A 23298-nucleotide genomic window follows, 5' to 3' on the forward strand; every position below is an offset into this window, starting at 1 on the left:
CCTGGCCATCAGTAGGTACACACACCAGGGCATCAGTAGGTACACACCTGGCCATCAGTAGGTACACACACCTGGCCATCAGTAGGTACACACACCAGGGCATCAGTACGTACACACACCAGGGCATCAGTACGTACACACACCAGGGCATCAGTAGGTACACACCTGGCCATCAGTAGGTACACACACCTGGCCATCAGTAGGTACACACACCAGGGCATCAGTAGGTACACACACCAGGGCATCAGTAGGTACACACACCAGGAATTTGGTAGGTACACACACCAGGGCATCAGTAGGTGCACAGCTGGGCATCAGTAGGTACACACACCAGGGCATCAGTAGGTACACACACCTGGCCATCAGTAGGTACACACACCAGGGCATCAGTAGGTACACACACCAGGGCATCAGTAGGTACACACACCTGGGCATCAGTACGTACACACACCAGGGCATCAGTAGGTACACACACCAGGCCATTGGTAGGTACACACACCAGGGCATCAGTAGGTACACACCTGGACATCAGTATGTACACACCAGGGCATCAGTAGGTACACAGCTGTGCATCAGTAGGTACACACCTGGGCATCAGTAGGTACACACACAATGGCATCAGTATGTACACACCAGTGCATCAGTAGGTACACAGCTGGGCATCAGGAGGTACACACCAGGGCATCAGTAGGTACACACCTGGCCATCAGTAGGTACACACCTGGGCATCAGTAGGTACACACACCAGGGCATCAGTAGGTACACACACCAGGGCATCAGTAGGTACACACCTGGGCATCAGTAGGTACACACACCAGGGCATCAGTAGGTACACACCTGGCCATCAGTAGGTACACACCAGGGCATCAGTAGGTACACACCAGGGCATCAGTAGGTACACACACCAGGGCATCAGTAGGTACACACACCAGGGCATCAGTAGGTACACACACCAGGGCATCAGTAGGTACACACACCAGGGCATCAGTAGGTACACACACCAGGGCATCAGTAGGTACACACACCAGGGCATCAGTAGGTACACAAACCAGGTCATCAGTAGGTACACACACCAGGGCATCAGTAGGTACACACACATTGGCATCAGTAGGTACACACACCAGGGCATCAGTAGGTACACACACCAGGCCATCAGTAGGTACACACACCTGGGCATCAGTAGGTACACACACCAGGGCATCAGTAGGTACACACACCAGGTCATCAGTAGGTACACACACCTGGGCATCAGTAGGTACACACCTGGGCATCTGTAGGTACACACACCAGGGCATCAGTAGGTACACACCTGGGCATCTGTAGGTACACACACCCGGCCATCAGTAGGTACACACCTGGCCATCAGTAGGTACACACACCAGGGCATCAGTAGGTACACACACCAGGCCATCAGTAGGTACACACACCAGGCCATCAGTAGGTACACACACCAGGCCATCAGTAGGTACACACCAGGGCATCAGTAGGTACACACCAGGGCATCAGTAGGTACACACACCAGGGCATCAGTAGGTACACACACCTGGCCATCAGTAGGTACACACACCAGGGCATCAGTAGGTACACACCTGGGCATCAGTAGGTACACACACCTGGGCATCAGTAGGTACACACACCTGGCCATCAGTGGGTACACACCTGGCTATCAGTGGGTACACACACCAGGGCATCAGTAGGCAGACACACCAGGGCATCAGTAGGTACACACACCTGGGCATCAGTACGTACACACACCAGGGCATCAGTAGGTACACACACCAGGCCATTGGTAGGTACACACACCAGGGCATCAGTAGGTACACACACCTGGACATCAGTATGTACACAGCTGTGCATCAGTAGGTACACACCTGGGCATCAGTAGGTACACACACCTGGACATCAGTATGTACACACCAGGGCATCAGTAGGTACACAGCTGTGCATCAGTAGGTACACACCTGGGCATCAGTAGGTACACACACAATGGCATCAGTATGTACACACCAGTGCATCAGTAGGTATACAGCTGGGCATCAGTAGGTACACACCTGGGCATCAGTAGGTACACACCAGGGCATCAGTAGGTACACACACCAGGGCATCAGTAGGTACACACACCAGGGCATTGGTAGGTACACACACCAGGGCATCAGTAGGTACACACCAGTGCATCAGTAGGTACACACACCAGGGCATCAGTAGGTACACACCTGGGCATCAGTAGGTACACACCTGGGCATCAGTAGGTACACACACCTGGGCATCAGTAGGTACACACACCAGGGCATCAGTAGGTACACACCTGGCCATCAGTAGGTACACACACCTGGCCATCAGTAGGTACACACCTGGGCATCAGTAGGTACACACCTGACAATCAGTAGGTACACACCTGGCCATCAGTAGGTACACACACCTGGCCATCAGTAGGTACACACACCAGGGCATCAGTAGGTACACACCTGGCCATCAGTAGGTACACACACCTGGCCATCAGTAGGTACACACACCAGGGCATCAGTACGTACACACAACAGGGCATCAGTACGTACACACACCAGGGCATCAGTAGGTACACACCTGGCCATCAGTAGGTACACACACCTGGCCATCAGTAGGTACACACACCAGGGCATCAGTAGGTACACACACCAGGGCATCAGTAGGTACACACACCAGGAATTTGGTAGGTACACACACCAGGGCATCAGTAGGTACACACCTGGCCATCAGTAGGTACACACACCTGGCCATCAGTAGGTACACACCTGGGCATCAGTAGGTACACACCTGACAATCAGTAGGTACACACCTGGCCATCAGTAGGTACACACACCTGGCCATCAGTAGGTACACACACCAGGGCATCAGTAGGTACACACCTGGCCATCAGTAGGTACACACACCTGGCCATCAGTAGGTACACACACCAGGGCATCAGTACGTACACACACCAGGGCATCAGTACGTACACACACCAGGGCATCAGTAGGTACACACCTGGCCATCAGTAGGTACACACACCTGGCCATCAGTAGGTACACACACCAGGGCATCAGTAGGTACACACACCAGGGCATCAGTAGGTACACACACCAGGAATTTGGTAGGTACACACACCAGGGCATCAGTAGGTACACAGCTGGGCATCAGTAGGTACACACACCAGGGCATCAGTAGGTACACACACCTGGCCATCAGTAGGTACACACACCAGGGCATCAGTAGGTACACACACCAGGGCATCAGTAGGTACACACACCAGGGCATCAGTAGGTGCATTCCTGGGCATTAGTAGGTACACACACCAGGGCATCAGTAGGTGCATTCCTGGGCATTAGTAGGTACACAGCTGGGCATTGCAGGTACACACCAGGGCATCAGTATGTACACACCAGGGCATCAGTAGGTACACACACAATGGCATCAGTATGTACACACCAGTGCATCAGTAGGTATACAGCTGGGCATCAGTAGGTACACACCTGGGCATCAGTAGGTACACACCAGGGCATCAGTAGGTACACACCAGGGCATCAGTAGGTACACACACCAGGGCATCAGTAGGTACACACCAGTGCATCAGTAGGTATACAGCTGGGCATCAGTAGGTACACACCTGGGCATCAGTAGGTACACACCAGGGCATCAGTAGGTACACACACCAGGGCATCAGTAGGTACACACACCAGGGCATTGGTAGGTACACACACCAGGGCATCAGTAGGTACACACCAGTGCATCAGTTGGTACACACACCTGGGCATCAGTAGGTACACACCAGGGCATCAGTAGGTACACACACCAGGGCATTGGTAGGTACACACACCAGGGCATCAGTAGGTACACACCTGGGCATCAGTAGGTACACACACCTGGGCATCAGTAGGTACACACACCAGGGCATCAGTAGGTACACACCTGGCCATCAGTAGGTACACACACCAGGGCATCAGTAGGTACACACACCAGGGCATCAGTAGGTACACACACCAGGGCATCAGTAGGTACACACCTGGCCATCAGTAGGTACACACACCTGGGCATCAGTAGGTACACACACCAGGGCATCAGTAGGTACACACCTGGCCATCAGTAGGTACACACACCAGGGCATCAGTAGGTACACACCAGTGCATCAGTTGGTACACACACCAGGGCATCAGTAGGTACACACACCAGGGCATCAGTAGGTACACACACCTGGCCATCAGTAGGTACACACACCAGGGCATCAGTATGTACACACCAGGGCATCAGTAGGTACACATACCTGGGCATCAGTAGGTACACAGCTGGGCATTGCAGGTACACACCTGGCCATCAGTAGGTACACACACCTGGGCTTTCGACAACGTCTCACTTGGAAGATTAATATGTAATGTTTAAGCGCATGGGATTGCCTGAGATGGAGAGAAAAGTGGTTGGCAGACAGGAAGCAAAAAAGTTGGAATAAATAGGTCCATTCTGATTGGCGGGCAGTGACTAGTGAGGCACTGCAGAGATCTGTGCCTGGACCCCAAGTGTTCACATTATAAATTAATGATTTGCACGAGGGAATATCTCCAAAGTTGGGTGGGAGGGTGAGCTGTGAGGACGATGCAGAGATGCTTCAGTGGGATTTGGACAGGCTGAGTGAGTGGGTACATGCAGGCCAGTTGCAGTATAATGTGGATAAATGGGAGGTTATCCACTTCGGTAGCAAAAATAGGCAGGCAGATTATTATTTGAATGGGTGTAAATTGAGAGAGGCGGATACTCAGCGAGACCTTGGTGTCCTCGTGCATCAGTCGCTGAGAGTAAACGCGCAGGTACAGCAGGTGGTAAAGAAGGCAAATGGTATGTTGGTCTTCATAGCCAGAGGATTCGAGTTTAGGAATGGAGATGTTTTACTGCAATTGTACAGGGCCTTGGTGAGGCCACACCTGGAGTATTGGGCCCAGTTTGGTGTCCTTCTCTGAGGAAGGATGTTGTTGCGATGGAGGGAGGGCAGCGAAGGTTTACCCGGCTGATTCCTGGGATGGCGGGACTGCCATATGAGGAGAGACTAAATCGATGAGGATTATATTCATTGGAGTTTAGAAGAGTGAGAGGGGATCTCAGAGAAACATATAAAATTCTAACAGGATTAGACAGGGTAGATTCAGAAAGAATGTTCCGGATGGTGGGGGGAGTCCGGGACTCGGGGGTCATAGTTTGAGGATAAGGGGTAAACCTTTTAGGACTGAGGTGAGGAGAAATTTCTTCACCCAGAGAGCGGTGAATCTGTGGAATTCACTCCCACAGAAAGTAGTTGAGGCCAAAACGTTGCGTAATTTCAGGAAGGAATTCGATACGGCTCTTGGGGCTAAAGGGATATGGGGGGAAGGCGGGATCAGGGTATTGAACTTGATGATCAGCCATGACCGTAATGAATGGCGGAGCAGGCTCGTGGGGCCGAATGGCCTCCTCCTGCTTCTATTCTATTTTACATATTTCTGTGCAACAGTGACCACACGTCAATTAGTGCATCATTGACCCTCACGTTACAGCTGTATAGAACCTTAAGTTAGGCCACACTTGGGAGTATAGCATTCAATTCTGGTCGGCACACTACCAGAAGGATGTGGAGGCTTTAGAGAGGGTGCAGAAGAGATTTACCAGGATGTTGCCTGGTATGGAGGGCATTAGCTATGAGGAGCGGTTCAATAAACTCGGTTTGTTCTCACTGGAAATACGGAGGTTGGGGGCAGCCTGATAGAGGTCTACAAAATTATGAGGGGCATAGACAGAGTGGATAGTCAGAGGCTTTTCCCCAGAGTAGAGGAGTCAATTACTAGGGGGGCGTAGGTTTAAGGTGCGAGGGGCAAGGTTTAGAGGAGATGTACGAGGCAATGTTTTTACACAGAGGGTAGTGGGTGCCTGGAACTCGCTGCCGGAGGAGGTGGTGGAAGCAGGGATGATAGTGACATTTAAGGGGCATCTTGATAAATACATGAATAGGATGGGAATAGACGGATACCGACCCAGGAAGTGTAGAAGATTTTAGTTTAGACGGGTAGCATGGTCGGCACTTGGAGGGCCGAAGGGCCTGTTCCTGTGCTGTACTTTTCTTTGTCCTTTGTTCTAATGCGCTTGACGATGTTCTTGTGACTGCGTGAAAGGTGGTACATGAAGCAATTTCTTTCTACACAGGATGGTGAAAAAGCCACACGAGGCAACTGTACACATCAGTATAAATTCCAGTTGTTTTATTAACATCTTCCATCACGTTCTAACCAAAAGTAATCATCCTCGATTCAAATGTAACACAGACGTCCCGCGATACAGGCTGTGCTGCATATTCCCCACCCTGGAATGGCTGACGGGGAACGCTTCGAAATTGAATTAGTGTTTCGTGCAAGTTGCAATGCTCTCTCCAAGGCACCTCCACCTCACAAGATGATTGTCATGAATGGAAGACAGCGTGCTTCAGGATCCGATCAGCCCTGTGAGAAAGTGTGAACGTTCCTATTTGCAAAAGACCTCACCCGGATCCGGAATCAAGGACTGGAGCACCCAGAGTTCATCTCGCTGTTGCCGTGGTGATGTGGAATTCACTGGGGGGTCCCTGTGCAATCTTCTCGCCTCCAGGTGTGTGATTTCATAAGAGGTTAATGTTTTTTTTTTTAAAAATACGCACGTTATAAAAATGACATTACAAAGAGTGGGAAAAAAAATCAGGTAGGAAAGAAATGGGAAATTGAGGTGACGAGGAATAGAATCGATCTCCCATCTCCAGCTGTTCAGAATTGGATTGTCCTTTATAGTTTTCCAGAGAACAGACATCCTGGAACTTAGAGCCTTCCTTACATCATTTCAAATCCTCCATTAAGCACAACATGGCGATCAGAAGCTGGTAGGGGTGAGAATCAAGATCTCTTCATTCTAACCGAGGAAGACTCTCCAATCAGCCGTCAAGGCCCACAAGACAGTCGCCCAACCTTGGCCCACGATTGGCTGTCAAAATGGACGGTGATAGACATTATTGAGCAAGAAGTTCAGAATTTGCAAGAGAGTTAAGACTGGTCGAGAAGTCCCCAAATGGAAGTTTGGGCGCGAGAGCCCTGCTGCCGGGCCCAGCCGAAGGTGCTCCCATCAGGTCCAAACCTCCATTGGGACCATTCCCTCTCTACTGTTGAGTGGGGGAAGGAGATGTTCCTCGCACAGGAAGTAGAGGGGGTATTGGACCAGGAAGCCATGGACGTTCCTCAGCTTCTCCCGGGCTTCCTCGGGATCCTCGGTCACCAGGCCGGGAGCAGCCACAAACTCCCGCAATTCCACCAGGCTCGGAGCAGAGTTCGAAGGAAGAGGCTTGAACACCTGAGGCGGGGGGGGGGGAAGGAAAACGAGGAAATCCCGTCAGGAGGTTTGACAAAACAATTCCGGTGATCACGAAGATGGATTTTACGAAAGAGCTTCCAGCGATGAGAAAACTAAAGCCGTCATTGTAAAAACCCTCTTCTCAAAGTGCCACCTTTGGACAGAACGTGTGAACATGCCATTGGCATGTAATCCAGAGGGTCTTCCCTAATCCCTACCCATCAAAACTAGGAAATTATAGAATTTCATAGAATTTACAGTGCAGAAGGAGGCCATTCGGCCCATCGAGTCTGCACCGGCTCTTGGAAAGAGCACCAAGGTCAACACCTCCACCCTATCCCCAAAACCCAGTAACCCCACCCAACACTAAGGGCAATTTTGGACACAAAGGGCAATTTAACATGGCCAATCCACCCTAACCTGCACATCTTTGGACTGTGGGAGGAAACCGGAGCACCCGGAGGAAACCCACGCACACACGGGGAGGATGTGCAGACTCCACACAGACAGTGACCCAAGCCGGAATCGAAAGTGGGACCCTGGAGCTGTGAAGCAATTGTGCTATCCACAATGCTACCGTAGCTTTTAAAGGCCATCGTCACGGGAACAACCCATTCCACGGCCTCCCCTCAGTCCCTCTCTGTCACCTCCTCGCATCCCGCCTTTCACTGTGTGACCCTTAACCCTCCTGGCTGCCCCCTCCTCTCCGCCAGTTGTTGGCCATCCACGCCTCCCTCTCAAAAGGCCCCATCCAAATTCCTTGCCTCCACTTCTCAGAGAGCATTCCCAAAAACCCGGTTTTGAATCCATTTCCCTGGGCGCCTCTGCTCCCCGCAGGTTTATCCTGGGGTGGCCATATTCTTTGCATTGAAAAGGCACTGAGACAGACGTGGCTTTGACAAGCCTTTTCTCGTTGGTTCCATTGGGGGTCAAACAGGGGTCAAGCCCCATAAAATGAGCGGCACGGAGGCACAGTGGTTAGCACTGCCACCTCACAGCGCCAGGGACCAGGGATCGATTCCTGCCTTGGGCGACAATCTGTGCGGAGTCGGCACGTTCTCCCCGTGTCAGCGTGGGTTTCCTCCGGGTGCTCCGGTTTCCTCCCACAGTCCAGTGATGAGCGGGCTGGGTGGATTGGCCATGATAAATTGCCCTTAGTGTCCAAAAAGGTTAGGTGGGGTTACTGGGTCGGGTGGCGGTGTGGGCTTAAGTAGGGTGCTCTTTCCAAGGGCCAGTGCAGACCCGATGGGCTGAATGGCACTGTAGGGATTCTACGGAACCTGTGCCCACCCCCACCGTAAAGGCCAAGGGCAGCGGGTGGGCGCTATCACTTCGGAGTTCCCCTCTGTAGAACATAGAACACTACAGCGCAGTACGGGCCCTTCGGCCCTCGATGTTGCGCCAACCTGTGAAACCATCTGAAGCCTATCTGACCTACACTATTCCATTTTCATCCATATGTCTATCCAGTGACCACTTAAATGCCCTTAAAGTTGGCGAGTCTACTACTGTTGCAGGCAGGGCGTTCCACACCCCTACTACTCTTCGAGTAAAGAAACTGCCTCCGACATCTGTCCTACATCTACCACCCCTCAATTTATTTATTTATTTATTTTTTTTCATTTTTAAATAATTTTTATTGAAAGAGTTTTTCCATACAAACATTTACCCCTACTATTTTTTAAATTATATACAACACAATCCCTCTAGGCAAATATCCCTCCCTCGCCCGCCCTCTCGCGCGCACCAGTCCTCCCCCCCCCCCCCAAGCAACAACTTAACAAACAAGGCAGCCTACAGTTTCAGACATGAGCAGCGAGCAGACTTGCCCGCGTTACAGTCATGCATGTCCCCCCACGACCATTGCTGCCCCCCCCTCCCCCCCCCTCCCCTCCCTCCCCTCCCCCTCCCTCCCCTCCCCTCCCCTCCCCTCCCTCCCCTCCCCTCCCCCCCCTCCCCTCTCCCCCCCCTCCCCTCCTCCCCTCCTCCCCTCCTCCCCTCCCCTCCCCTCCCTCCCCTCCCCCCCCCTCCCCTTCCCCCCCCCCTCCCTCCCCTCCCCCCTCCCTCCCCTCCCCCTCCCCTTCCCTCCCCTCCCCCTTCCCTCCCCTCCCCTCCCCCCCTCCCTCCCCTCCCTCCCTCCCCTCCCTCCCTGGGTTGCTGCTGCCACGACCCCGAACGTCTATCTCTGATCTAAAAAGTCAAGGAAAGGTTGCCACCGCCTGGAGAATCCCTGTACCGACCCTCTCAGGGCAAATTTGATCCTTTCTAGCTGAATATAGCTAGCCATATCGTTAATCCAAGTTTCAACGCTTGGTGGCCTCGCGTCCTTCCATTGAATTAATATCCTTCGTCGAGCCACTAGGGACGCAAAGGCCAGTATTCCGGCCTCCCTAGCCTCCTGTACCCCCGGTTCTACCCCGACCCCAAAGATCGCAAGCCCCCATCCTGGTTTGACCCTGGACCCACCACCTTCGACACCGTCCTTGCCACCCCCTTCCAGAACCCTTCCAGCACCGGACATGCCCAGAACATATGCACATGGTTCGCTGGGCTTCCCAGACATCTGACACACCTGCCCTCACCCCCAAAGAACCGGCTCATCCTTGTCCCCGTCATGTGAGCTCTATGCAGCACCTTAAATTGAATGAGGCTCAGCCTCGCACACGAGGAGGAAGAATTGACCTTCTCCAGTGCATCCGCCCACGTCCCGTCTTCTATCTGCTCTCCCAGCTTCCCTTCCCACTTGGCTTTCAGCTCCTCCCCTGATGCTTCTTCCGCCTCCTGCATTATCTTGTAGATGTCTGATATCTTCCCCCCTCCGACCCAGACCCCCGAGAGCACCCTATCACTCGCCCCCTTACTGGGGAGCAGGGGGAACCCCTCCACCTGCCGTCTAGCAAATGCCTTCACTTGTAAATATCTGAACATATTACCCGGAGGGAGCTCAAACTTCTCCTCCAGCCCTCCCAGGCTCGCAAACCTCCCCTCTATAAACAGGTCCTTCAGCTGCCGTATGCCCACCCTGTACCAGCTCTGAAATCCCCCGTCGATGTTCCCCGGGATGAATCTATGGTTCCCTCTTATTGGCGCCGCCAACAGACCTCCCATTTCCCCCCTGTGACGCCTCCACTGCCCCCATATCTTGAGGGTGGCCGCCACCACCGGGCTCGTGGTGTACCTCGTGGGGGGGGAGCGGCCATGGTGCCGTTACTAGGGCCCCCAGGCTTGTGTTGCCACAGGACGCCCTCTCCATTCGTTTCCAAGCTGCCCCCTCCCCTTCCATCATCCACTTGCGCACCATTGACACATTTGCCGCCCAGTAATACCCCGAGAGATTGGGTAGTGCCAGCCCTCCACTGTCCCTACTCCGCTCCAAAAAGACCCTCCTCATCCTTGGGGTGCCGTGCGCCCACACGTAGCTCATGATGCTACTCGTCACCTTTTTGAAGAAGGCCCTAGGGAGGAAGATGGGCAAGCACTGAAATAAAAACAGGAACCTTGGGAGGACCGTCATTTTGATTGACTGCACCCTCCCCGCCAGCGACAGCGGTACCATGTCCCACCTCTTAAATTCCTCCTCCATCTGTTCCACCAGCCTGGAAAAGTTCAACTTGTGGAGGGTCCCCCAGTTCCTTGCCACCTGCACCCCTAAGTACCTAAAGCTCTTTCCTGCTCGCTTGAAGGGGAGTCTCCCAATACCCTCTCCCTGGTCCCTCGGGTGTATCACAAAAACCTCGCTTTTGCCCAAATTTAGTTTGTACCCCGAAAAGTCCCCAAACTCTGCTAATAGTTCCATTATCTCCGGCATTCCCCCTTCTGGGTCTGCCACGTACAGCAGTAGATCATCCGCATACAGCGATACTCGATGTTCCTCCCCTCCCCTAGTCAGTCCTCTCCACCCCCCTGAACCCCTCAGTGCCATCGCCAACGGTTCGATCGCCAGTGCGAAAAGTAGGGGGGATAGGGGACATCCCTGCCTGGTCCCTCGGTGGAGCCCGAAATACTCCGACCTCCTCCCGTTTGTCACTACACTCGCCGTCGGGGCCGAGTAGAGCAACTTCACCCACTTAATAAACCCTTCCCCAAACCCAAACCGTTCCAACGTCTCCCACAGGTACTCCCACTCCACCCTATCGAATGCCTTCTCCGCGTCCAGCGCTACCACTATCTCAGCCTCCCCCTCCACTGCCGGCATCATAATTACATTCAGCAATCTCCGCACGTTCGTGTTGAGCTGCCGCCCCTTCACGAACCCCGTCTGGTCCTCATGGATTACCCTGGCACACAATCCTCTATTCTAGCTGCCAGGATCTTTGCCAGCAACTTGGCATCCACGTTCAGAAGCGAGATAGGCCTGTAGGACCCGCACTGCACGGGGTCTTTATCCCGCTTCAATATCAGGGAGATCAGAGCCTGCGACATTGTCGGGGGCAGAACCCCCCCCCTCTCGCGCCTCATTAAAGGCTCGTACCAGTACCGGTCCCACCAAGTCCACATTTTTTTTGTAGAATTCCACCGGGAACCCATCTGGCCCCGGCGCCTTCCCCGCTTGCATCTGACCTATTCCCTTGACTAGCTCCTCTAGCCCTATTGGCGCCCCCAGCCCTTCTACCAGCCCCTCCTGGACCCTTGGGAACCTCAATTTGTTTAGGAAGTCCTCCATTCCCCCCATCCTCGTCGGCGGCTCAGACCGATACAACTCCTTGTAAAAATCCCTGAAGACCCCGTTCACTTCTTGCCCCTTCTGTACTACCTTCCCGCCCCTCTCCTTCACTCCCCCAATCTCCCTAGCCGCATCTCGTTTGCGAAGCTGGTGTGCCAGCATCCTGCTCGCCTTTTCCCCATACTCGTAGACCGCGCCCTGTGCCCTTCTCCACTGCGTCTCTGCCTTCCTGGTGGTCAGCAGGTCGAACTTGACCTGCAGGCTGCGCCGTTCTTCCAGCAGCCCCTCCTCTGGTGCCTCCGCATATCTCCTATCCACTTCCAATATCTCCCCCACCAGCCTCTCCCTCTCCTGCCTCTCCTTTCTTTCTCTGTGTGCCCTTATGGAGATCAGCTCTCCCCTGATCACTGCCTTCAGGGCCTCCCAGACCATCCCCACCTGCACCTCCCCCGTGTCATTCAAGTCCAGATAGCTCTCAATGCTCTTCCGGACCCTTTTACACACCTCGTCGTCCGCTAACAGCCCCACATCCAGCCGCCACAGCGGGCGCTGGTCCCGCGCCTCCCCCATTTCCACATCCACCCAATGTGGTGCATGATCAGAGATCGCAATGGCCGAGTACTCAGCTTCCCGTACCCTCGGGATCAGCCCCCTGCTCAACACGAAGAAATCGATTCTGGAGTACACTCTATGGACGTGGGAGAAAAAGGAATACTCCCTCGCCCTCGGCCTACCAAACCTCCATGGGTCTACTCCTCCCATCTGCTCCATGTACCCCCTCAGCACTTCTGCCGCTGCCGGCCTCCTATTGGTCCTTGAGCTCGATCTGTCTAGCCCGGGGTCCAGCACTGTGTTGAAGTCCCCCCCCATGATCAAGCCCCCTGCCTCCAGTCCCGGAATGAGGCCCAATAGGCGCCTCATAAAACCCGCGTCATCCCAGTTCGGGGCATATACGTTGACCATCACCACTTTCTCCCCCTGCAGCTTACCCTTCACCATCACAAACCTACCCTCCTTATCCGCCACCACCTCCTCCGCCACGAACGACACCCTCTTTCCCACCAGAATCGCCACCCCCCCGGTTCTTTGCGTCCAATCCAGAGTGGAACACCTGTCCCACCCACCCCCTTCTCAGGCGAACCTGGTCCACTACCTTCAAATGGGTCTCCTGTAACATTGCTACATCAGCCTTCAGTCCCTTCAGGTGTGAGAATACCCTTGATCTCTTGACCGGCCCATTCAGCCCCCTCACGTTCCAAGTGATCAGCCGGGTCGCGGAACGACCCGCCCCCTTCCCCTGCCGATTAGCCATGTCCCGTTCCCTGCTCGCCCCGGGTCGACCCTCCCCTTCTGACCCGCTCCCCATGGCGATGGCCCCCTCCCCCCACCTCTCCAGTCCTCCACTTCCCGTTTCTGGTCTTTCCAGCAGCAACCCGGTGTCCCTCCCTAACCCCCCCCCCCCCCCCCCCCCCCCAGGCTAGGACCCCTCCTAGCCGCGATGTACCCTCCATCGTACTCCCGTAAGTCAGCTGGTTTGCGCTGACCCGGCTGCTCCTGCCACACTCCGACTCCCCCCGGCTCGGGGGGGGGGGGGCCTCCCCCCCCTTGCCACTCCTCCCTGGCCCCGCTCCAACGCGGGAAAGGTCGCCATTGCTAGCCACGCCCCGCACTCCTCCCCTCCCCCCTCCTCTGCCCCGCGCGCGGGAAAACAGAGGAAAGCCCGCGCTTTCGCCCTGCCACACCCCACCCCGCCATCTTCAGTTCTACCCCTCAATTTAAAGCTCTGTCTCCTCGTGTTGGTCATCACCATCCGAGGAAAGAGACTCTCACTGTCCACCCTATCTAACCCTCTGACTATCTTATATGTCTCTATTAAGTCACCTCTCAGCCATCTTCTCTCTAACGAAAACAACCTCATTTCCCTGAGCCTTTCCTCGTAAGACCTTCCCTCCATACCAGGCAACATCCTAGTAAATCTCCTCTGAACCCTTTCCAAAGCTTCCACATCCTTCCTATAATGTGGTGACCAGAACTGCACGCAGTACTCCAGGTGTGGCCGCACCAGAGTTATGTACAGCTGCAGCATGACCTTGTGGTTCCGAAACTCAATCCCCCTGCTTATAAAGGCTAGCACACCATATGCCTTCTTAACAGCCCTATTAACCTGGGTGGCAACTTTCAGGGATTTATGTACCTGGATGCCGAGATCTCTCTGTTCATCTACACTACCAAGAATCTTGCCATTAGCCCAGTACTCTGCATTCCTGTTACTCCTTCCAAAGTGAACCACCTCACACTTTTCCGCATTAAACTCCATCTGCCACCTCTCAGCCCAGCTCTGCAGCTTATCTATGTCCCTCTATCCTATAACATCCTTCAGCACTATCCACAACTCCACCGACCTTCGTGTCATGTGCAAATTTACTAACCCATCCTTCTACACCCTCTTCCAGGTCATTTATAAAAATGACATTATAAATGACCTGGAAGAGGGTGTAGAAGGATGGGTTAGTAATAACGTGCTCTCAGGTAGTTCAATTCCCAGGGTGCACCGATTCAAGATGGCAGCTGTGAACACACACGCGGTGGTTGTGAGTTGGAGCCAAGGCCTGAGAATTGTGCCCACCTGGTCGTAAATGGTGGAATTGGTGGTGGCTACGGCGTTCCAGGTCTCCTGAAAACACCGATCACTAACAGGGTCCTCCACATCTACCATCTGGTCATCGTGAAGTCCAAGATGTATCCTGCAGAGAGAGAGAGAGAGAGAGAGAGAGAGAAAACGATCGACTTCGACGTTCCAGGAAACTGAACTCAAAACAATCCTGGACTGTCCCCCTCTAAAATCCCTCGGCTAATGTACGATGCTTCGACCGACATTGGCCCAACTCCCTCCAATGAAATCCTCTCAAACGCATCCCTAAATGAACCCCGACGAAACAGACATAAGCCCCCCCTCTTTTTGGGAGCACATAGAACATAGAACAGTACAGCACAGAACAGGCCCTTCGGCCCTCGATGTTGTGCCGAGCCATGATCACCCTACTCAAACCCACGTATCCACCCTATACCCGTAACCCAACATCCCCCCTTAACCTTACATTTATTAGGGCACTAAGGGCAATTTAGCATGGCCAATCCACCTAACCCGCACATCTTTGGACTGTGGGAGGAAACCGGAGCACCCGGAGGAAACCCACGCACACACGGGGAGGACGTGCAGACTCCACACAGACAGTGACCCAGCCGGGAATCGAACCTGGGACCCTGGAGCTGCGAAGCATTTATGCTAACCACCATGCTACCGTGCTGCCCATAAAGGGGCCTGTTTGAAAGTCCTCAGCTCGCTGCCGTCCCTGTAACGAGCTTCGCTTGGCGGAGCGGCTGAAGGTGGCTGGGCCTTCCAAACGCGACCTCTACCTTCTCGAAGGGCGGCACGGTGGCACAGTGGCTAGCACTGCTGCCTCACAGCGCCAGGGACCCGGGTTCGATTCCCGGCTTGGGTCACTGTCTGTGCGGAGTCTACACGTTCTCCCCCAGTGTCTGCGTGGGTTTCCTCCGGGAGCTCCGGTTTCCTCCCACAGTCCAAAGAATGGATTGGCCACAATAAATTTCCCCTCAGTGCCCAAAAAAAAAGTTGATTTGGTTTATGGGGATAGGGGCCTGACCCCAGGTAGGATTCTGTGACTCCAAGACAAGGTGCAGAATCCCCATGGGAACCCCACCACCTGGAGGTTCCCCTCCGAGTCCCTCCCCACCCCTGACTGGGAAATATATCGGCCGTCCCTTCACTGTTGCTGGGGCAACATCCTGGAACTCCCTCCCTAACAGCACAGTGGGTGTACCTACACCCCAGTGACTGCAGTGGGTTCAAGATGGCGGCTCACCCTCCACCTTCTCCAGGGGTCAAGTAGGGATGGGCAATAAATGCTGCCCTAGCCAGCGACGGCCACTGAATTGAAAGGAAAAATGAGTTGACAGACGTACTTGAAACATTGAAGTCGGAGGCGGTGGGCGAACTGTCCTGCCTGGTACTCTTCACCGTCCATTACAGACGTCTCCATCTCCGTGTCTTCCACAAGAACGGCCATCTCACTGTCCCGTTTACCCAGCAGGCTGCGGTCATTGATGTTGGCTGAACCTGGGTAGGAACGGGAGAGGACAACTCGAGGTGAGGGGAGTGAAGATGGTCATTGAGCCACCTACTCTTAATCTCTTCCACCCCCCCCCCCCCCCTGGAATTGACGGCATTTTGAGGGAGGGAGTGGGCATTTCCACAATCCAGCAAGGGTAGCCAGTCCAGGCGTGCGAGACCACCCATGTCCTCGACCGTACCGAAGTTGAACATTGCTGAAAAGGGGAGACATGTCGTCGAAGCTTTTCACTTTGCACTCATCAGGGCAACATAAGAACATAAGACAAGTGCAAGAATGCCAAATTTCAAACAATCACCACAATTTATACTCCAGGTAAAGAGGGGTGGCGATTGGTTGACAAGTCGCTTTCGATTGGCTGGGGTGCTGTCATGGAGGAAGGAATGGAGAATTAGAAGCTCTGGAACATTCCTGACTGCGCTAACCTAAGCTAACAACCAATTTTAAGATCGTCAGTTGGGCTCGTATCCTGGCTCATTCACACCTGCTAGAAGTGCCACACACTCAATACGGGCAGCATGGCGGCACAGTGGTTAGCACTGCTGCCTCACAGCGCCAGGGCTAACTGTCTGCGTGGAGTTTGCATCTTCTCCCGTGTCTTTGTGGGTTTCCTCCCTGTGCTCCGGTTTCTACCACATTCCAAAAAAGTGCAGGTTAGCTGGATTAGCCAAGCAAAAATTGCCCCTTTATGTCGAAAGGTTAGTTGGGATTGTGGGGATAGGGCGGGGGAATGAGTCTAGGTAGGGCGCTCTTTCAGATGGTCTGTGCAGACTCGATGGGCTGAATGGCCCCCTTCTGCACTGTCGGGATTCCATGAAGGCACAGTAACTGGCTCACTGCAAACAAAAGGAATACGTTCAAGACTCACACACCTTTTTTGAATTACCCAGGAGCTCGGGGAGCTTACCGTTCCCCTATTGCTTTCTCCATGGCAACGTCTCGACTAATGAGAGACGGCCTGCCAACCATTCAGCGACCTTTTCTCCTTATAGCACGCACGATTGTGATGGTTTGAAATTTGGGATTCTTCCCTGTGTCCTGACGGGTGTCAAATGAAAAGCTTCGACCACAGTTCTGCGGTTAGAGATTCCAAACATTCAATTCAAGCTGGGGGGATGGGGGAGGGGGGGGGGGGGGGGGGGGGGGGGAAATGAACCACCCTTCAGCTGCTCACCTATGATGACTTGTCGGTCATCTACGATCATCATCTTACTGTGGATGTAGATTAACTCGGAGACCAGGCTGTCGTTGAGCTGTGCGTGTGTCCGCAACGCGCCGAACGAGATGTAGTTCACCCAGTCATCCCCCACTGTGAAGGAGAAGGAGACAAAGTCAGGGTCTGCTTGCCCTACAAGAGCCGGGAGTATTCAAGGAGGAGGCATGGGCCGCCCCCGGACCTCCTGTGCACAGCAAGATCCCGAACAAATTCAGGCTACCCGGAAACCAGAGGTATCAAAAAAGCAGAGAGACGGGATTCGGTGCACGGTACCAGCACTTGTTTTGATTTTCACCCTTCTCAAAACAAGCATGATCCAATGACAACATTTTCCTGATTTAACACCAGTCTTCCGCCCAATTCAATTGGCGTCAGGAAACCTCCCATCGTCAGGCAAACGCAAAATAGCACTGTCCTCCCCAAGCCAAAAGGATACTTTCCTCATGCACCACAAGCTTCTAAACCTCACTCACTCAGTCTCTCTGCCCTGTTATGGGAGAGGCGTTTACAGAATCCCAAAATCTATCATGGAGTTCAACCAACCCCCCACCTTTAATGGATTGTTGCTTTTGAAACACACGGCTTGTTCCCCAGGTGTAGTATTACAATTATGGACACATGTTTTTTAAAACAAAACAATGTTTATTCCATGAACTCAAATTAACCTTTTAAATAAACATTGGATCTCTTAACACCCCTTACTTCAAAGATAAACCCCGAAAATAATACAACACTACCCAATCCTGCAAACTGTTCCTTTACACATCCAAAAGACTTAACAAATCCTTCAAACAGAAGCACATTAGATTTATATTCAATACTGAGACCTTTTTACAATTCCAATTTCACCAAAGGAATAAGAGATAGTCCCTCATGGCAGATATCCCCAGCAATGCAGCTCATAGCCACATCCAAGCTTTCTTCAAACTGAAATTAAAACTCCCAAAAAGCAGAAGTGAGTTCAGCTCCCCCCCACCGTGACATCACTTCAGTAATATGATAAGCTTTATTTCTTAAAGGTACATTTCTTAAACATCCAATTCTTAACGGCACTCTCACATGACAGCATCTCTGTTCTCTCCTTCTCCCCCTCCCCCTCTCCTTCTACCCCTTCCTCCCTATCCTTCTCCCTCTCCTTCCTCCTCCTCCTTCTCCCCCTCCCCTTCCTTCTCCTCTCCTTCTTCCTCCGCTCCTTCTCCCCTCCCCTTCCTCCTCCTCTCCTCCCTCTCCCCCTCCCCTCCACCCCCTCCCCCTCTTCCCCTCCCCCCTCCCAGTCCTCCCCTTCCCCTACACCCTCTCCCCCTTCCCCAACCTCCATCTTCCCCTCCCCTCCCCCCTTCCCTTCTCCCCTCCCCTACCTCCTCCTTCACCTCTCCTCCACCCCCTCCCTCCTCCCCTTAACCTCCTTCTTCCCCTCTCCTTCTCTCCCCCCCCCCCCCCCCGCCCCATTCTTCCCTTCCTTTGGGGTATACAAATAATTACTGAAAACTGACCAAACCATCCCCCCCCTTTCCAGGTCGCCGCTTCCCATGGGGCTACGACAGTCACAGTGAATTAATTACTGAGAGCACTTGTAAAGGGAGACCGCTGTGACATAGGGGTAGTAGGTCAGAAGCAAACCAAATGTAATGGCGCATTCTGTAAATAAACCAAGGAGAGTATTAGCATGCAGTCGCATGCATCACCAACTAGGGGCAGATGGCGGCTAGTGGTAATGTTGCAACGCCACTAATGCAGAGGGCCCAGGCAACGGATAGACTTCAGATTCACTGAACAGAATATGGAATCGAAAGCTGGTCTTAGCAACGGTGATCAGGAAACTATCATTGAGTATTGTAAAAAAAAATACCATCTGGTTCACTAATCTGCTTCAGGGAAGGAATTCTGCCGCCCTTACCCGGTCTGGCCTACACGTGACTCCAGACCCACAGCAATGTGGTCGACTCTTAAATGCCCCCCTCCGAATAGGCCGAGCGAGCCATCCTGTCCAGGGGCAATTAGAGATGGGCACCTTTCGAGAGATTCCCGCTTAGGACCAGCTTAACACGCGTGCAGAGTTGTACACAACACGGCAGTTTAACACGCGTGCAGAGTTGCACACAACACAAATCCCAGAGCTGAAGGGGTTGGATTATGAGGAGAGGTTGAGTAGACTGGGACTGTACTCATTGGAATTTAGAAGGATGAGGGGGGATCTTATAGAAGCATATAAAATTATGAAGGGAATAGATAGGATAGATGCGGGCAGGTTGTTTCCACTGGCGGGTGACAGCAGAACTAGGGGGCATAGCCTCAAAATAAGGGGAAGTAGATTTAGAACTGAGTTTAGGAGGAACTTCTTCACTCAAAGGGTTGTGAATCTATGGAATTCCTTGCCCAGTGAAGCAGTTGAGGCTCATTCATTAAATGTTTTTAAGGTAAAGATAGATAGTTTTTTGAAGAATAAAGGGATTAAGGGTTATGGTGTTCGGGCCGGAAAGTGGAGCTGAGTCCACAAAAGATCAGCCGTGATCTCATTGAATGGCGGAGCAGGCTCGAGGGGCCAGATGGCCTACTCCTGCTCCTAGTTCTTATCTTCTTATGTAACACGGCAGTTTAACACACGTGCAGAGTTGCACACAACACGGCAGTTTAACACGCATGCAGAGTTGCACACAACACGGCAATTTAACACGCGTGCAGAGTTGCACACAACACGGCAGTTTCATAGCAGCAGCAAACAGACAAAAACGTACTCACTATGTTTTTTCAAACGCTCAACTATGGAATATTCGCCTCTGCAAATGGACCTAGATGTGGGAAAATTGAAAAGAAAAGGTTGGTGAAGCTCAGGAAGAGAAGAGCAGCAAAAGCCTCCGTTGCAACTGCACGAGGAGAGATTTGCAGCATTTTCTCAGTCTGTCCATTATCTCTCGGCGAAGGCATCGGCGGGGTGGGGACGGGGACGGGCGGGGGCTATGAATCTGGCATCAGTTACCCCGTTAAAGTATCGATCATCTCATAATCGGCGGCTCAGGAAGAATAACGAAAGAGACTGGTGGGAGATCTGTGGGAGATCGGTGGGAGATCGGTGGGGTAAAGCGGGATTGAGTTGGGTGACCAGCCACAATCATAATGGATGGCGGAGCAGGCTCGAAGGGCCAAATGGCCTCCTCCTGCTCCTATTTCCCTATTTTTCTATGTCAATATAATAATAATCGCTTCTTGTCACAAGTAGGCTTCAAATGAAGTTACTGCGAAAAGTCCCTAGTCGCCACATTCCGGCGCCTGTTCAGGGAGGCAGGTACGGGAATTGAACTTGCGTTGCGGGCCTTGTTCTGCATTACAAGCCAGCAGTTTAGCCCACTGTGCTAAACCAGGTTTAAAATAGGTCTGAGTGTTGGGGGGGTTGGGGAGGGCGTCAGAATCTCAGGATGGATGGCATCATCGCTTGATAATGGCAGATGGCACCTGGTGGCCATTCGGCCCATGAACAGCAATGTGGCTCATCCCACTCCGCCGACTCTTTGCCGACACTCCTGCCACCTTTGAGCATTTATCAATTCCTTCTGGAGGGTAAACGATTCGCTACCCACCACCCTATCAGGCAGTGACTTCCCAATCCAATTTTCTGGGGAGCCGAGATTCAGATTAGTAGTGATCCAATTCAGCGGTTTTCAAAGTGGGGGATGTTAAAAAAAACGCGCGGCAAAGTTGATGAATTTGCAAAGCTACCCTGGCTTTTATTTCTCTTTGGGTGAACGAAATATGCATTCTCTCTGCAGTGCACTGCATGACCACATGAGGCAGTAAACAGGGCAGCATGTTTACTGCCGCCAGAGTCCGTGATTGACTGAAAGCTGACTCCTACTGAGGAGACTGAACTGCTGCGCCTGACCTGCGATAGCACGTTAAAAATAAATGGCTCATGTCTGTCAGGCTGTCATCAGTCTGGATTAGCATCTCCCAGGAGTGTCCAGTGCTGAGTAAAATGAGTCTTCTGTTGCTAATGCCCTTCACGACGACCGAGATGGAATTTTCCATTTTGCCAAACGGCGAATACAAAGGAACCGGCTGAACTCTTTCATGCACCTACATTTAGATTTATAATTAGTGAAATGAGCAGGGGTAGGAGGGAAAAGATTTATTTTGTTGCAATGAAGAAGCCGCCCATGGCAGTAACAATCTCAATCCCCGTTGCAGCAACCGACACTCCGGTCCCTGCTCGGGCCGGCTCTCGGTTTGACGAGCCCCTAGCTGGGCGAGCCTCCGTTAACTACCCGGTAAGCTCACCTCGTGGAGTTGGATAATGGGTTTCCCTCATGAGAGTTGGCGAGTGTATATTTTCGAAGTCGCGTGGGCGAACCTATTGGTCAAAGCGGGCGGGCTGAAAAAGGGGCCCAATGGCCTCCTCCTGTTCCATAGAATTTACAGTGCAGAAGGAGGCCATTCGGCCCATCGAGTCTGCTCCTCGATTCCACCGGCTCCTGGAAAGAGCACCCTACCCAAGATCAACACCTCCACCCTATCCCCATAACCCAGTAACCCCACCCAACACTAAGGGCAATTTTGGACACTAAGAGCAATTTATCATGGCCAATCCACCTAACTTGCACATTTTTGGACTGTGGGAGGAAACCGGAGCACCCGGAGGAAACCCACGCACACACGGGGAGAACATACAAACTCCGCACAGACAGTGACCCAAGCCGGAATCGAACCTGGGACCCTGGAGCCGTGAAGCGATTGTGCTATCCACAATGCTACCGTGCTGCCGAATTCCCCAGCCGGCGGGGTTCCCTGCGCCCGGCGGGCAGCGTCCCCGGCCGTTCCCCGTGGGGGGGGGGGGGGGGGGGGGGGTGGCTTCAATTGGGAAATCCCATTGACAAGCGGCGGCAGTAAAGAGTGGTAATGTGGTCATTGCAACAGAAGGGGGCAGCACTCTCTGAAACGGGCTGGCGAACAAGTGCCGTTGCTGAACATCGAGAACGGGCCTGGCCGTACGACAGAAGTTGCCTCTGCCAGTTCCGCACTGACTAAACTAAAATGGGTTTGTTCCCGATTTGTTTCAGCTTTACCGGAATGTGAAGTGGAGGATGGTCTGGATAGAATTCCCACCACCGGTTGACATGTCTCCTTGAAATCCGGGTAACAGAGGGAGGACGATGTAGACGCGGTATCTCTTCTTTGCTCTGCAGGAATATGGGGCAAAATAAATGCGGTTATTTACAGCACGAGCTGGAATTAAATCATTGAATCATTCTCCTCCATCGCTACGTCTGAACAATACAGTCAGCCCCAAACTCAATACCAACCCCATAGACAAATGAGACTTCAGTACAGATCCAAGCCAACATCTGTTGCCCATCCCTAATTGCCCCCTCGAGATGGTGGTGGGTGAGCCGCCTTCTTGAACCCGCTGCAGTCCCCGAGGTGTAGGTACACTCACCGTGCTGCTAAATCACCCTCAATCCCCAGCCTCCATATTGTCTCCAATAGCCTACCGTGGGGAACCTTATCAAAAGCTTTACTGAAATCCCTATACACCACATCAACTGCTTTACCCTCGTCCACCTGTTTGGTCACTTTCTCAAAGAACTCAGTAAGGTTTGTGAGACACGGCCTACCCTTCACAAAACCGTGTTGACTATCCCTGATCAAATTATTCCAGGCGATTCTCTGATATTGAGGCCAAGTGTTCGCACCGTTGTGAACGCCGTTGCATTACACGAAGGCGCGAACAGGGCCCGGGCAAGACCTATTCTGGCCCCCCCATAGGGGGCACGCAGGCCCCAAACCAACATGGGGTCGGTGTTCAGGGGCCAGCCGGGGCGGAGAGTAGACCCGGAGGGGGGGGTGGGGGGGGGGACGAAAGAGGCCGGCAGGCCAATCGGTGGGCCCCGATCACGGGCCAGATCCCTTCGGAGGCCCCCACCCCCCCCGGT

At 53.1% G+C, this 23298-nt stretch overlaps 1 protein-coding gene across 1 annotated transcript in view; it reads right to left on the bottom strand.

Moving 5' to 3' along the window:
• Positions 1–6212: 6212 nt before the first annotated feature.
• LOC119958363 (phospholipase D1-like) overlaps positions 6213–23298 on the bottom strand; it is a 57524-nt gene continuing 40438 nt past the window's right edge. Inside the window, exons 12-17 of the mRNA XM_038786830.1 lie at positions 22432–22545; positions 20114–20163; positions 17333–17467; positions 15992–16145; positions 14634–14751; positions 6213–7344 (exon numbers count right to left, since the gene is read on the bottom strand). Of these exons, the coding sequence (XP_038642758.1) occupies positions 7120–7344; positions 14634–14751; positions 15992–16145; positions 17333–17467; positions 20114–20163; positions 22432–22545 (796 nt within the window). The 3' untranslated portion in view covers positions 6213–7119. The remainder of the gene's footprint in view (positions 7345–14633; positions 14752–15991; positions 16146–17332; positions 17468–20113; positions 20164–22431; positions 22546–23298) is intronic.

Source organism: Scyliorhinus canicula, chromosome 29 (genome assembly GCF_902713615.1).
Source record: "Scyliorhinus canicula chromosome 29, sScyCan1.1, whole genome shotgun sequence".
Lineage (NCBI taxonomy): Eukaryota > Metazoa > Chordata > Chondrichthyes > Carcharhiniformes > Scyliorhinidae > Scyliorhinus > Scyliorhinus canicula.